The following is a 16,678-nucleotide window of genomic DNA, read 5'->3' as shown; positions in this document are numbered from 1 at the left end:
GTATTTAGCCATCAGCAAGTTACTGACACATCATTTCTAAAGAGAACAGACTGTACTGTAATGGTGACCTGGTCTTAAAAAAAAAAATGGCACGTTAGACTTAGCAAGACCTCAGGTTGACCCTCCTTTAGTGGAAAGGTTGTGAAAGGTAGGATTTTCTTTCCTAGAGAGACAAAAATCAACTTTACCTCATACCTAGGCCCGTGTTGTACTGGGCCTTCCCTGCAGAGACATTGTTTGAAGGAATGTTTCTCCAGGAAGGACCAGTTCCCTGCTGCTGACACAGGACCATCTTTCATAAGAATGAACCAGTCAGGACGAAGTGAATTAGCCTTCGAGGAGCCAGTTCCCCTCAAGGGTGTTAACTCAAGCCAGCTAGCCGATAATTCAGGGTGTTGTCTTTATGTGGCCGACACAGACCAGCACATTAAATCAGACAACATGCAGATCCAGAAGTGCTCGTTGATTTTCATAGGATTTCTATTGTTCCCCGGGCCATGGTTCCTGCTGCCTTGGCAACTCAGAATGTTCGCATCTCACACCAGTAAATGATGGAGAAGCAAAGGGTGTTCGCCTTTCTTATCCATCCCTAGATGTTAAGGGCATCATCTTTTACCACATCCCTCCCTCTAACCTGTCGGACAGCCTAGAGATGAGAATGGGGACTCGGATTTCAAAGCCGTGCACAGCATCACGGCTTACCTCGGCTCCAGCCTCGCGGGAGCTACCCAAATGCTAGGATAGAAATCACTGTGACGCCACAGCCGGAAACAACTGGAAGACTGTCCTGGGAATGGGGGTAGCCTCTGGGAAGGAAATGTCACAATGCATGCACACAGACATGAGTCAGGTCTCATTTCCCTTGTGAATGGGCTGGAGCTGCCGCTGTAATCGCTGTCCCATTCTCCAGAAGAAGCAGTGCCGTGGCGGGAGCAAGTTAACCAGTAGGTCCTGTTCCAGTGCCATTTCTGTTCTTCAACTGGATTATAAAGGAAAATTATTTTAGCATTAGCATCGTTCTGTCAGCGAGTATTTCACCTGTGGGTAATCCTTTGTTCAGTGTGTACAAGCAGAATGGGAAGGATAGTGGCCGGCCCATGTTGGGGGCTCGGAGGACTAGATACTGAATAATGTTGATTTTTGAACAATGCCATTTATGATTTCCATGTGAAAAGGGAGTGACATATGTCTCCAGAGAAGTGGGATGTGCTGCCAGCAGTGTTCACAGATTACCCTGGCAACTATGTAGGCGTAAACTTCCGTGGTAGATTGGTCTCTGCTAAAACACTGTTTCCCTCATTCATCATGGCTGCGCTAAAGACTACTGAAGGCATGCATGCTATGTGTGAGATCTTGTCAAAACCAGCTGCATCCAGGCCTGGTGATACAAGCCCATCATCTCAGCTACTCAGGAGGCCGAAACAAAGGATTCAGGAATTGGAGGCCTGTCTGGTCCTCAGAGTGAGTTCTACTCCAGCATGAGTAACTTATTGAGACCCAAAATAAAAAGTGAAGACGGCCTGGGCTGTAGCTCAGTAGTGGAGCATTTGTCTGGCATGCGCCAGGCCCTTGGTTTGCCCCCAAAGAACTAGCTGTAAGCTTCAGAAGACGCTTGGTCTTTGGTCTGGAGTGCAGACAGGAGTTTAAGAAAAAGAAGTTCAACTAGAATGCTAAAGACAGGAGAAAGCAGAGAAGCTTTCTCTTTCCTAAGTAGCTCACTTCCACTCCAGCCCTTGCGGGCACAGGAGCTCGTCACACCTGCAGGCTTCTCTGCTCAGCACGCGGGGGCCCTCGGGCAGCAGTGACAGTGACACAGAGCCAACACCCCCTGTACACAAAAGCTTCATGGGGACGTGGCGACACCTCAGCCACAGGGGAACGGCCCAAGCAAATGTGGACCGGGAAGCGTGGGGCACAAAGGGGTGCTTTTATTCGGTGTGCATTCTGATGGCTCAGAATGAGTGACCCAGTTTGGGAGCCACTGCTTGTGCAGACAGGGAGGAAGAATTGTTGAATAATCCAATATCAATATAATCAACACCCAGAGGCATCAGATTGTCCACCCACCCCAGCCACCCCTCCCCCGCCCCCTAAGGACCTTCCTCTGATGCTCTCCGTGTCTGTCTTCCAGCACATGATTGCAGACACCGTCAGAACCCTGAGACACTGCAGGACCAGCCAGTTTGGTGAGTAACGGAAGGCGGGGCTGGCATGCAAGCTGACTGCATGGTGACGCTGACCGTGACGCGAGCAGAAGGACTTGGTGGCCCTCATTTAAACAGACTGTAATATGTGAACGTATATGTATAGATGGTCGCGTATTGTAGTCACAGCCTTGATTCTGGCTATGCTCCCTCAATGCATGTTTTGGGCATAAAGAATGGCAACATGTGGGCTGGAGAGATGGCTTAGCAGTTAAGTTGCTTGTCAGCAAAGCCAAAGGACCCAGGTTCAATCCCCAGTACCCACAGAAGCCAGATGCACAAGGTGACGCCTGCATCTGGAGTTTGTTTGCAGTGGCTGGAGGCCCTGGTCTACTCCCTCCCTCCCTCTTCCTCTCCCTTCTTCCTCTCTCTCTCTCTCTCTCTCTCTCTCTCTCTCTCTCTCTCTCTCTCATACATACATACATACATACTAAAAACAAGAATGACACCATGTGATCAGCTCCCTTCATGAGAACAAGTTTTCACCATCCAGAGTGACTTTAGACAATCAGAAGCTTTTCATCTTCCACCTCCTTGTCTAAAAGCTTTGCTTTGTCTCCCCAGTAGCTCAGAAGAGCTGCTGAGTCTAGCTGGGGTGACCCTGGCCCAACCTCCACTTGAGGCCTTCCTGGAATAGAACTGCAGTTTATAAAGTAGCCTTGCATGGTCTTTTTTCTCCTCCCATTCAAACTTCCTGAATGGAGTTGCTTTTCAGCTTAAGCCTTTTTTTTTTCCCTGCACGTGTTTGTCGAATCCCTACTGTGACGATGTATGTGGGAGTATTTGTTCCATTTTGAACCTCGGGCTAATCTGGCCTGTGTTAAAGTGGAGTTAGAACATTGCAGGAAGGAAGGAAACTGATTTTACTGAGTAGCAGGAGCTTTCACTTGGGCATCTGACTCCTGCCCTAGTTCTGGAGAACAGGGAGTGTTGACCTTTGCAGGTCCAGAGCCCGAAACCCAGGCTCAGAGAGACTAACTTGCTCACCAGTTATCCACTGAGTCTGCCTAACTTCCTTCCTAAGTAGGAGCCAGGGAAATAGCTTGCAAGCAGGAATACCCACGTTCAGAAACCCAAAACCCATGTTGAAAGCTGGATTATGTGGCAGGTGTTTGTAACCCCTGCCAGTGAGAAGGGAGGCAGAGGCAGGAGAATCTGCTGGAAGCTCAGGAGACTCCCAAAAGGCGATGAGAGGCAAGGAACAACACATGAATATTGTCCTATGACATTCATGTATGTGCTGTGGCACACATAGGCCTGTACACACACACACATAAAGTGGAAAGTAGATGGCTAGAGAGATAGCTTAGCTTAGCAGCTAAGGCACTTGCCTGCTCAGCCTAAGAACTCAGGTTCTAATCTCTAGGTCCCAAGTAGCCAGTGGCAGTGACACAAGCACACAATGTCGCACATGCACCACAAGGGGGCGCATGTGTCTGGAGTTTGTTCACGGTGGCTGAAGGCCCTGGCATGTTCATTCTCTCTTTCTCTAAAATTCCAAAAACGAAAAAGGAAAGCAGACCTCAATAATTATAAGTAATAAAAGATGATCCATTGCTAAATAAAAACTATCCTCATCACAAAACTTTCTTAGAACATTAAAGTGTGTACAAAGCAGAGAATCAAAGTTGTTCTACCTCCCAAAGAAAATACAACTGACTATTTGTTATACATACATTCTTAAAATTACTCTCCTGTATTGTACTGCTCTTGATTAGCAATATTATCTGCCCCCCCCCCAGCAAAGCAGATTGGGGACTGAACCTCTGTACACATTATAAAGTTCTCTATCTGAAAAGAATTACAAATACAGGACCTAACTTTCTAAAAACTGTCCATTAGTAGCACATGACATGTGATGGTGTAACTCCTCGTTAAGTCCTCAGCGCAGCGCCATCATAGCAGAGGCAGCAGGAGCAGCCCTGTCCCAGAGGCTCATTCACATGTACAGCGTCGTGTCCCTGACGAGGGTGGCTTCATACTGCTTTCAGCGTCCTTTGCCTCCCAAGTGTTCACAAGGTACTCAGGTGACGCTAACATACCAACCTCACTTACCAGTAGATACAACTTACACGGGTTCCAGCTCACCTCCCATTCACCAGAGAACCATTCTGCATAGCGCCAGGCAAGAGAGATATTTAGATAGCAAGTGTGTGTGTGTATGTGTATGTGTGTCTAAAATTTTAAATCTTGCCTTCATTTCAACCATTTATATGAGTCTAGTAGACCAGTGTCAATATTTGGGATAACATACGACATTGTGACTTGAAATACTTATAAACTATGCAGTGTCATTTTAAGGATCAGTTGTGGTAGGGACAGCCAGTTCTGCCTCTTTTTAATTCTTGAAGACTAACAAGTGTATCTTTATAGCCAACTACTGTGTACTAAACTGAAGCAATTTCTTAATGTCTTTCAGAAAAGACATTCCAGAATAAAAGCTTTTTGGTCATGGGAAAATGGTTCTTCGATTTTCTGAAACCAGGAAGCTATTAAACCTGAAAGCTACAAGCCATCCATGATAAAGAAATCTGATTTCCTCATAAAATCTACTTATTGTAGAAGAGGAGACAAATGATTTTTGGGAGAAGAAACAGTGCTGTCCTCTTCCTCCTCCTCCTGCAGCTGAGCCCCGAGTCAGCACCCCTGTTATCCCCGCAAGGCCATCCTGTGCATGCCATTCACAAACTTACAGTGGCACCCCTCAGCCAGACCCCCTGGTCCCTGTGTCTCAGTGTTGCCTGGGTACTGGGCCTGGCCCCATCGTCCATGCCTTTTATCTCAGGCACGTCCCAACAGCTGTCACTAGCATGGCGCATACTTGCCATGTCCCCTCCAAGGCCCCTCTGGTGGCCCGCGATTCTTTGCCCTGGGTTTTGGCGGCCCCTTGCCTTGTCCTCCCTGAGTAGACTTTAGCCTACATGCACTTTGTCGGCCCACTTTGCCTGCTAATCATACCTTACCTTCTGTCCCGTGGTAGTTGATCATTGAATTTTGCTTTCCAAAAAAATGAGAGCAACGTTTACAAAAATTTAAAAACAAACAGCAGGTTGTTGTGTTTGTATGCTGAACAGATTATCCAGTCCCTAACAAATTCCAACTCCAGACTGAGATACAGGAGCCGGTACAGGACATTTGGACGGTCTGCAGGGCAGCAGGGGCAAGTGGCTGGTGCTCTGACCACGCACGCAGGAGCTACAGCGCCTGAGTTCCTGGCTGTGCCGTTTCATTGTGTGCATGTGCTGTTTCCTCGTCTGTAGAAAAGGATAGTAAATCTGATTTCTAAATGGTCTACACCTTTGGGTGATAAATGCCTTGCCAGTCTGTCTGTCTGTCTGACCTGCAGAATCTCATCTCGGCTGAAAAGGCAGTTCTGCTATTAGGACAAGGCTCACATTGCCAGAGTCAGCATACTGTAGGCGTTTGTGTGGGATTTACTATTTAGAAATCGCGTCCCTGATCTCGAGATTGATTGTCCATTTTCCCTCTAAAAAACAGGAGGTGACATGTCTCCTAAGGAGCACCAAGAGCTGAAGTCCTATGTTAATCACCTGTATGTCATCGACAGCCAGCAGGCCCTGTTTGAGCTCTCCCACAGGCTCGAACCACGGGCCTGAGTGGTGCCCATCTTCCCCCGTGACTGCAGCACTTTGAGCTACGGGAAGGTCTCCGCCCAGTGCATCGTTTCCTACGAACAAGTTGCTGAGTTTTATCAGCACACCGTAGGACATATGCAGGAAATCTAGCCAAAGCAAGTTCCGGAAGTGATGTCAGCCACCAGCGGTGCGAGGGGCCCCTCCTCACTGCTGTCGGGATGGGAAGACCGAGCAGTCAGAGTCCCCTAGAAAGGGGGATGTCGGCCTCCTCATGATCATGCTTTTGGTCCAGTCCAGGTTTCAGCAGATGACGTGTCCAGCCTTAAGGGGAGAGCACATGTCTTGATATACAATGGCCAGTTTTCTTTCAATCAGAACCTGCATACAATAGGAAGGACTTTTCACTTCACATGGCCTCACATAGCTGTCCACAAACAAGGGACTAAGAAGACCCGAGAACCATGACAGCGGCTCCAGTTGTCCCAGGAGAGGGAGAGGTCTTTGTCATGACAAAGTTGACATCGTCACCAAAAGCCACTTGCCTCCAGGATGAAGAGGACATGCAGTGGGCCAGCGTACCCTGCCATGCAGATAAGAAATGCCAGCAGGCATGCTTTGGAATCTAGTCACTTACCAGTGTATGCCCCCAGGCAGAGCAAGTTCCTGAACAACTAATTTGCCACTATGAACAATGAAGGCTAAGTTGCTTCGCCAATCAAGAAATGATAAGTCTTTAGGAAACTGACTTATTGTTTAATTCCTGGGCTTTTTCTTTGCATTTGTAAGTGAGCTCTTTTGGTTGGGCACAATAGGAGTTTTGGGAAAGCACAGCATCTGGTAAGCGGGTACTCATTATCTGCTTACCAAGCCTACAGAATCACCGGTGTCTGCTTTGTGTGCCCGGTGTCTTGCGTACCTCAGGTGGGCTCCCCGCCCACAGGGTGACATGAGATCAGCTGGTAAGGGAGGTCAAGTGAGGCTATATTGTGTGACCCACCCTCTGGAGCGTAGGAAAGTGGGCCTTACCAGTCTTTCCGTAAGTGAAAAGTGTCCACAAATGCCACGTGTCTGACTCAAAGATTAGTTGAAGGATTTCCCCAGATCCTCAGGTGAGCAAAAAGCCTCTGGGTTAAAACAAACCTGTCACTTTGCTAACATACAGGGCTCTGCTTCACAGAGTCATGCACAAGGTCCCGCTTTACATATCCACATACAAGGCTCTGCTTCATGTTTCTCACTATTCCCGCCTGGTGGTCTTGGGGAGCTTGTCTGGACCTGCCACCTTGTCTCATGAGCACCCCATTCCTCCTCATCACTGATGCCTGGAGAGCAGTATTGTTTCTTGAGCCCAGGACTACAGTGAGCTTGAGATGCTGTTAGAAGGAACCATGCAGAGAATGTTTTGTAGGACTGTCAGAGGAATTAAGTCCAACCAAGTATTTAAGACTTCAGTCCTGGAAATTTACAAGATACTATAGGAATCTTCCAACCAAGCCCAGTCCACTCAGAACACTGCTCCCTGGTGCCGGTCATGGGCTGGGAACAGCTAGAGGTGAGCAGAGCTGAGCAGGGCCCTGCAAACCCTCTCTGTGACATTTCCTGAGAACGGCATGGGCATACAGCACACACACTTCTTTGTGTCTTTAAGCTAGCAACCACGATTTGGAGAGTGAAATCATGTAAGTTCGTTTTGTCATTGTCTCTGTGCTCTATAAGATGATTTATTTACATTAGATCTCTATTGTGCAAAGTGGAACCTTACCTTTCGAGGAGTGATTTTTGGTAGAGATCTATTTCTGCAGAGTTCAGGCTGCTTAGGCCCCAACTCACATATGTGCACTTGGCCATACAAAGCCACACATGCCTAGATGCTGCATAAGCATGTCCTACATGGCACATTTAGAGAATCCTGCTCAGCACCCATGGCTGCAGGGCCGTGGGGAGTCACCATTTTTCTCCTCCAAAGCCAAAAGAAGACAGGCTTTTTTAAATTTGGTTTGGATTTGCTTTTTCATCCTGTCGCCTGGACATTATAAATTTCATATATATATTTTTTTAATTTAACACCTATTTCTACAGACTTCCCAGGTAGCAAATCTAGAAACTTCAGATGCTTTGGTTGAAGACTCTAAATCTGAGGTTAAAGAATTCCAGGCAGAATTGTGGGAGCCAGTTTTGTTCCACAGGAAGCTCTTCCTGGCCCGTGGACACACCCATGAATAGGAAGGGCCCCTTCCTTCTCCAGAGCCTCATCAGCATCCATTTTATTCTCACAAGAAGGGCGGACCAAAAGATGTCTACACTCTCTTCTCTCTCTCCTTTGGATGTTTTTGAACCCCACATGCCCTCAGAAGACCCTGGGTAAGGCCCCCTCACCAGCAGGTGGTCTGTGAGCCCCTCTCCACTTGTGCCCTTTGTGTTAACTTTCCAGAGCCGCGCTGGGTCTTCGGATGGAGTCGTTAGTATTCTAGCAGACCAGACCCGCTTGCACGTTAGCACAGGTTCACGGAGGCAAATGCACAGCCTTCCAATTAAAATGCAAACACATTTGCACATGTTCCATGGGAAACATGTTTTGTTCTTTGTCACAATCTGTATTGCCAATGAATGGTTGTAGTGGCACACATTATAACCTACATTCACTTCTTTCTAGAGTCCTCAGTTAATTATGTTTAGAGCAAGTACCTGATCCTAAGCCAGTATTTCCTAAGCAGTCAGTGTGGCACTCACGGTGCGTTCAGACACATGAGAATCAACACCCATGCCTCCGAGTGTGCAGAGATGTGGCAGGGATACACACTCATCCGAGTGAAGGAGAAATAGGTGTGGAAGAGCGACTGCGTGTGTAACTTCTGGTCCCTGGAGCTGGCCCTGCGGGCTGCTGCATTCAATGCGTACACTGCAGATTCCAAGCTTCTCAAAAACGGGGCAAAAGTCGTGACTGTCTGGAAGGCGGGGTCCACTCCAGTTATCCAACACAGGATTTCTTCTTGATGCGTCAAAGACAGTCCTTAAAATTTCAGCCTGCTCCTTAGTGGGGGGGGAGGGCAATGTTGCTTCAGACTGGTAGAGGAAAAAAAGTTTTTTTTAAAAAGTTGCCAAAAAGTTAGATGAAAATGTACTACTGTATAAAGCCAGCCTGTATATACTAAACCTTTTTTAGCAGAGTAATATTTATTTGCATAGCTTATTTATTGTATTCGTATTACACTGTTATTAAAGAATGGGATGAATTCAGTGACAAGAAGCAAGAAAATTTGCCTTTGGATGTGTCATTGCTTAGGACTGCTGCGACATTGCCGGCTTGTGATAACAATTAGCAGATAGAAGCCTCACATCCCGGGTGTCTACCTAACTTCTCAGGGACTACGCTTCGTAGTTTTCCACCATTTTAAGAGCTGGTAAATATGAAACATTTGTTGAATTACCAGGATGGCCATTAACAGTGTTTCCTTTCTTGTATTTCCTGCTTTCTGCCTCTGTATATATGACTGTGCTGTGTATTTATCGAAGCCAGGAAGCAATAATTTATATGTAAAAATGGCCAAGCAATGTAAGGCTCAAACTTATATAAGTAACCATGACCTTATCTTGTATTTTCAAATGTCTTTTTTTTTTTTTTTTTAAAAAAATGCTTTTTCCAAATATAAGACTATGTTAAATGTTCTGTTCGTGCCTCATCCCTCCTTAGCCTTTGCACAGTGGTGTTCGCGGGCTACACGGCCTGGGCTCCAGGGGCATCACGTGCTTGGTCAGGAGCTCAGAAGCTGTTGGCTCGCAGAAAGAGCTGGAGGAAGATGCGCAGGTGGGCAGGCAGCCCACAGAGGCCTAGCCACTTACCCTGCCCCGGGTCACTGCGCACCCCACACCCCAGATGCTGAAAACCACAGCAGTGTTGATCTGAGACTTGGGGAGTCCCTTAGCTGCTATCATCACCTCACTGCACTGGACCAGGACCAGGAAGGAAAGGAAGTGCCAAGCCCGGTGGCAATCCCCTGGGCCTAGGAGAGAAGAGCTGCGCGTGGCTGGGGCTGCAAAGGGGCTCCTGCGGTAGACTGCACCAGCATTAAGAATCTTCTATGTCCTCCCAAAGGGTGTTTCTGTGTCCTGTTCAGTAAGGTCCACCAGGCCTTCGGTCTGTGGCATCTCTTCCTGCAAGAGGATTAGATAGCTTATCATGTTGAACTCTGGAGCAGCCCGGCGCTTTGGTCTGTCTGGTGGAAAGTGGGCATGAGAGGTCCGACGCCGTGCGTTGCCAGCCAAAGCTTGGCAAGGGAGCCTGCGTTTGTCACGCCTGTCCTCACGCAGCTCGGGTGCTGCCATCAACCTGGTGTGTTGACGGACTCTGGCCCGAGCTGCCTCATCCAGTCTCCCAGGACACTTCTTGACCTTCGCTCTGCCACAACCCACGTGTAGTGTTGGCTTTGTGCCCTGCCTGATGGGTGAAGCCACTTAACCCCTATCCACGCAACGTGCTTGTCTTTATGGGTGGGGAAAAGGAAAACCGAATGGCAATTTTCTTGGACTCTTGCTCACCGGAATTGGTCCTCCTGTATGACAAGGCAAAGTAGGGGGTGAGAGAGAAGGAGCGCCCCTCTAGCTTCACCATCGTTGTTCTGGCCCTGTATTACTTCATTCCTGGAGGGTCGTCCGGAATTGGGGACCATGCAGGCCATGAGAATGGGCATCCTGGGCTCCATTCTTGGGAGGAAATAGAAGAGCTGGCAGTGCCGTTGCTAATTGCCCCGCCAGGTTTCCTACCGTCCCAGTGGGCACTGGGCACCGGGAGGATGGGCAAGACTCACACGAGCTGAGCAGCCTGTGGTTCAGGTTAGCACACCTCGGGGCCACTGTAGTCCTGCCCTTGTGGACTAGCTGCAGAAGTGGACTTGGGGCCCCGAGGCTCCGGAGTAGGTCTCATTCTTCGAGGTCTTCTGGAGCCCCAGTAAGCAAACAGTATGTATGTTTCAGAAAGTCATTGAACGAACGTTCTCAAACTCCGGGCTTGCTAAGGCCCCTTCATGATGCATTTCTGTCCCGGGAGGCAGCCACACGATCACGGTGCCCAGGACTGTGCTGACATGGGGCTCCGTAGGCAAGCTGCTTTGATCCCAGGCCCAGTCAGTTCACTTGGTTTTGTTTCTCTGGTGGTGACTGGGTGTTTGTTCAGGAGGGACAAACACAGGCTGCTTTGGGGCCCTACTGAGGCTGAGTCATCTTAAGGGTTGGGTTAGGGGTCATATGCTTAGTTTTGTGGGTCTCTGGCAGGGTCACACCAGCACAGCACCCCAAGTAAGCCCTTCAGCCCCCTTCCTGATTGCATTGCATTTACCCATCTGGAGTAGAACTTTCTGGTTCCCTTCTCAGGCCCCGGGGGAGAGTAGGAAGGACTTCAAACTCTCCACTTGCCTAACTGCCTCCTGTCACTACTTAGTACCTGCTGTGACCACACCGAGTGGCAGATGCCCACAGGTCTGGGAAGTCTCTCCGGGAAGAGAAGCACTTAATGCTGTGACTCCTCCTAGTATCTCAGCGACTTCCCAACACTCCCAGTTCTCAACACAGAAGGGGGCGGGTGGAAATGCCCGGCATGCCTGGTCAGCCTTTCCTCTCCGGGAAAGACTCCACTCGGCAGTGCCAGCCTGCCTGAGGTCAGGTCTGCAGGAAGTGCTGCGCCGCCTCTCCCGAACCCCACTCCTGCTCATGGGCCCCTACCGAGGCCCATGGTGTCAGTATGGTGAGAGCAATTTCCAGCCAAAGCCCGAGTAAAAACACTGACCTTTTGAGGAAATCCCTGCAGTAACCACCTTGCTCATGGGGTCTTGCTCGTGGCGTGTGGGTGTGCATCCATGCACACCCACCGAGGCAGCTGGACTGCAAGAGAGGCAGTGGCAAGATCATTCCCAAGTTCTGCCGCAGCAGGGCCTACTGGACATCCACCTCATAGCGCTCAAGTTCCCCTCTGAGTGGTACCTCATCCCTTCAGGTCCACATTGCCAAAAGGATGTGACTCTGCCTCCAGCACGTGGTACACAACCAGTCCTCTACCAAAAGCCTGGGTCCTTGCTGGTAATTCAGTCTTTACAGTGACATTCTACCTGGTTCTCCTTCCAGATGACATTTTCCCCAGTACAATGACCACACACACACACACACACACACACACACACACAGTGTTCTAAGGGCTGGGGAGATGACTCAATAGTTAAAGGTGCTTGCTTGCAAAATCTGCCAGCCCAAGGTTCAATTCCCCATTATCTATGTAAAGCCAGATGCACAAAGTGGCACCTACATCTGGAGTTCATTTGCAGTGGCAAGAGGCCCTGGGTGCTCATTCTCTCTGTATCTCTCTGATAGCAAGCAAAAAAAAAAAAAAAGGAAAGGAAAGAAAAGAAAAGAAAAGAAAAGAAAAGAAAAGAAAAGAAAAGAAAAAAAATTTAAGTGTACCCAAAGTAGAAATCTTATAATGGTTCTGTCCAGCTCAAACTCCTTTCAATAGTACATCCAAGGCTGTAAAACAAAGCCTCAGTAGCAAATTCTTCATGTTCTGGCCTCTGCACACCTGTCCAAGGTCGAAGGGGTCAGCCAGATGTTCCTGGGAGACAAAGGACTTGGTGCTCCATGAAGCAGACACGCTACACATGGAGAAGAGGTGACCCCTGCTACTTAATATGCTTCTTTTAAGAAGATTTTTAAATTTATTATTTGATAGAAAGAGGCCAGTAAGGACAGAGAGAATGGACGCACCAGGGCCCCTAGCCACTGCAAACTCCAGACATTGTAACTCTGGTTTACATGGGTTCTGGGGAATCAAACCTGGGTCCTTAGTCTTCACAGGCAAGTTCCTTAATGGCTAAGCCATCTCTCCAGTCCCTTACTTGCTATTTTCAAAGCATTGACTCTTTTATGCAGGGTCTCATTCATAGACCAGCCTTGACTTAATCTCTTGATTCTCCTACATATACTCCCAAGAGCTAAGATACTAGACGTGTGCCACCGTTCTACTGAAGGTGTTAAATGTTGAACCTAAACTGCCAAAGATACATGGTATATGTAGACAGCCGTGTGTGTGTGTGTGTGTGTGTGTGCATGTGTGTCTGTGATGATCCTAACAGGAAGAGCCCAGGCCTCTGAGGCAACTTAAAGGCTGTAAGCTCTTCCCCAGTAGTGATGTGCAATCAGTCCTGAGACCAACAGCAAGGGGTAGTTTTGAGCACAATGGAGACAGAAAATGAGAGCTGTGTTGGGAGATAGAAGATCATTAAGACCTTTCAAAACTAGTGGCTAGTAAGTAACTGGTATAGGCTACTAGATGGTAGACTGAATGAATTTTCTTCTTCTTCTTCATTTATTTATTTTTTTGAAGTAGGGTTCACTCTAGCTCAGGCTGACCTGGGATTCACTATGTGGTCTCAGGGTGGCCTCGAACTCACAGCGATTCTCCTACCTCTGCCTCCCAAGTGCTGGGATTAAAGGCGTGCACCAGCACGCCCAGCAGAGTTTTCTACTTTTTTTTAAGTGACCTGACTGCTCTAGGAAATAACTGCTCTTGTTTCCTTCATGTTCGGTTGACCTGGGCTAGACCTCAGAAGGAGCTGGAAGCATGAAGACTATGGGAAGAGGCCAGGAAAGAATGCCTCGCCCCTTCCCCATCCTGAGCCCAGTGCTGATTTTGCACTCTTGCCAGAGACTGAGGCCTGCAATGCGTACGCACGAGTCCTTGGAGCCGATGCGCCAGGGCCTGCTTTCCCAACCACAGCACCTAGAACTCCTTCCCTACATGCTAAACAGGGCCTGTCCGCCCCAAAGCCCCCTGAATGGCCCCACCACCCCAGCCCTCCTTGTTCCTTGCTTGAATTCCTATAGCAGATTCCCACCCATCACTCTGGGAAGCCACCTAATGTCATCAAAAACCATGAAAACTAGTGACCCTTTGTGCCTGTTCTTGGCTGCTGCTTTTGAGTCTCCTAAGAGGGGATTAAAATGCTCCCTACTTTACAAAGAACATGAGAAAAAAATATATGCAACATGCTTAATTCAGCACCTAGTACCCAGCTTACACTCAACCATAATTTTTAGTAGTCTGAACATGGACACAGGTCAGATGACTGTATCCACATTCTTACTTGTCTATTGAATATACGTCACAGGGGGCAGGATTTGGAACTTTTCATGTCCTTGTGTCTCTATGGCAACACTTCTGTCACAAGACAGTTGTACGAATGGAATGTGGGCAGTGCATGTGAAAGTCCTTTGTACATGCTAAAGGGAGGAGCCCATGCGAGCACTGACTTTTGGAAACCCCTACATGCAAAAAAGAAACAAAACGATGGTTTTCAGGCTAGAGAGATGGCTTAGTAGTTAAGGCGCTTGCCTGTGAAGCCTAAGGACCCAGGTTTGGTTCCCCAGGACCCACATAAGAGAGATGCACAAGGTGGTGCATGCATCTGGAGTTTGTTTACAGTGGCTAGAGACCCTGGCATGCCTGTTCTCTCCCTCTCTCTCTCTCTCTTCCTCTTTCTCTCAAATCAATCAATAAATAAATAGAGTATTTTAAATGATGGTTTTCTAAATGATTTGGAATAATACTCATGTCAGCATTAGCATTGAGAGAAAAAAAAGGGATCAAAAGGTCATATTCACATCTTCTGATCCAGTCCCGTAGCTGCCTTCAGTCTTCTGTGGCCCACACCTTCCCCTTTCCCTGTTGCTCCCCCTCTGCCACCACAGGCCAGGAATCCCTGAACAGAAGCTCCCCCACAAGCCTCCAATGTCTAGGTAGAAATTCGGCATCACCATTTCCGACAAGGGCCTTAGAAGCGCAGGCTATTTTACTTGCTAGGCTCCATGGTTGGGGATGTCTAGTTTCATCTAGAGCCTTAGTTCTGAGCCCTATGCTGACATGAGGTGTTCTTTGTAAGGCAAAAGAGCTCCTTCTGGACCTGAGACTGCACTTAGCTGCTGTTTTTCTCCATAAGTCAGTCAGTAACTAATGTCTCCTCATAGATCTCTACCTTGTAACATCAGCAAGCTGGCATTAACCTATAACAGGCTGCAGCGCCTTCATCTTGTACCTATTTGCCAATCTACTATGAACAAGATAGTATTGTACATGGTAGAAAATCACCAAAAGCCAAGAGAAGATCTCTTCTTTCATGGAAGTTCAATCCCATGAGAAATACAGACCGTCATTATGGGTGGAAGTGTGCTGTGGTACCCCCTTGAATTGAGATCTGATGTCCTTAACCCCAAGTATGTAGGGAGATAACCTTTTTAAAAGCTGGTCTTGGGGATAGAGATTGATCAGTGGTTAAGGCATTTTCCAGCAAGGCCAAAGGACCCAGGTTTAATTCCCCAGGACCCACATAAGCCAGATGCACATGGTAGCACATATGTCTGGAGTTTGTTTGCAGCAGTTGGAGGCCCTGGCATGCCCATTCTCTCCCTCTCTCTGTCCCTCTCTCCCACACACTCTCTCCCACATACTCTTTCTCAAGTGAATATAAAAGAAAATTATTTTTCAAATTTTTTTAATTAACAACTTCCATGATTGTGAAAAATATACCATGGTAATATCCTCCCTCTCCACACTTTACCCTTTGAAACTCCATTCTCCATCATATCCCCTCCCCATCTCAATCAGTCTCTCTTTTATTTTGATGTCATGATCTTTCCGTCTATTATGATGGTCTTGTGTAGGTAGTGTCAGGCACTGTGAGGTCATGGATATCCAGGCCATTTTGTGTCTGGGGAGAGCACGTTGTAAGGAGTCCTACCCTTCCTTTGGCTCTTACATTCTTTCCGCCACCTCTTCTGCAATAGACCCTGAGTCTTGGAAGGTGTGATAGAGATATTGCAGTACTGAGCACCCCCTGTCACTTCTTTCCAGCACCATGATGCCTTCTGAGTTATCCCAAGGTCACTGCATCTGAAAAGAGAAGATTCTCTACCAAAAGTGAGAGTAACATTAATATAAGGGTATGAACATTAAGAGAAGTGATTACTGGACAGTTTGATAAGCATAGTATATACATTTAGCCAGACAGCAGCAGATGTTACACCCCTATGGCTCATGGCTAACCTGTTTTAAGTTTTCAGTATCAGGGATTTATTCCCTCCCATGGAGTGGGCCTCCAGTCCAATTAGAGGGAAGTTGGTTTCCACCAGCATGACAGATGTGCCATTATTGCCCCCATTGGCTCATTAGGCCTGGCTGGCCAAATATAAGGAGTGCTATAGCTGGGTCATTTGGTAGATCTATTTTTAGCTGTTTTAGGAACCTCCACACTGATTTCCACAGTAGCTGGACCAGATTGCATTCCCACCAATAGTGTAGAAGGGTTCCTCTTTAATATCCAGGTGTGGTGGCACACACCTTTAATCCCAGCACTCAGGAGGCAGAGGTAGGAGGATCACCATGAGTTTGAGACTACTCTGAGACTACATAGTGAATTCTAGGTCAGCCTGAGCTAGAGTGAAACCCTACCTCAAAAAGCCAAAACAAAAAAGAAAAAAAAATTCATACATGTGTGAAAATGTCAAAAAATGGAAAAAAAAAATTTGTGTTAAAAACAATAGTCTTTTAAGTCATCAAATTAAAGGCGATTCTCAGGGGTGATCCTCAGATGATTTCCTTCTGAAAGCGAAGTCTGGAGGCAGACAGAGAGTGTAAGCTGTGAGAAACCACTGGAAAACTGAGATGATGCAATCCCCGACTACTGAATTACATGACACGGGAGCCAGCTGCAAGTGTGGTCATAATCCAAGTCAGACACAATGGGGATCTCACCGGGCTGAGGCCGGATGTGTAAGGTGATACGGAGTAATCCTGGAAGAATTTGGAAGGTAGATCTAAAGTCACGTGCTGGTGGGTCGGAT

At 47.6% G+C, this 16,678-nt stretch overlaps 1 protein-coding gene across 1 annotated transcript in view; it reads left to right on the top strand.

The window, feature by feature from the left end:
* The window catches only part of Rapgef5 (Rap guanine nucleotide exchange factor 5), a 105,006-nt gene extending 95,611 nt beyond the window's left edge, over positions 1-9,395 (top strand). The window contains exons 17-18 of the mRNA XM_004652822.2: positions 2,132-2,186; positions 5,703-9,395. Coding sequence (XP_004652879.2) covers positions 2,132-2,186; positions 5,703-5,821 — 174 coding nt within the window. The 3' untranslated portion in view covers positions 5,822-9,395. The remainder of the gene's footprint in view (positions 1-2,131; positions 2,187-5,702) is intronic.
* Positions 9,396-16,678: the final 7,283 nt, after the last annotated feature.

The sequence above is a fragment of the Jaculus jaculus genome, chromosome 16 (assembly GCF_020740685.1).
Source record: "Jaculus jaculus isolate mJacJac1 chromosome 16, mJacJac1.mat.Y.cur, whole genome shotgun sequence".
In the NCBI taxonomy this organism is placed as follows: domain Eukaryota; kingdom Metazoa; phylum Chordata; class Mammalia; order Rodentia; family Dipodidae; genus Jaculus; species Jaculus jaculus.
The sequence above is the reverse complement of the archived record's forward strand: the minus strand, read 5'-3'. Positions and strand labels throughout refer to the sequence as shown.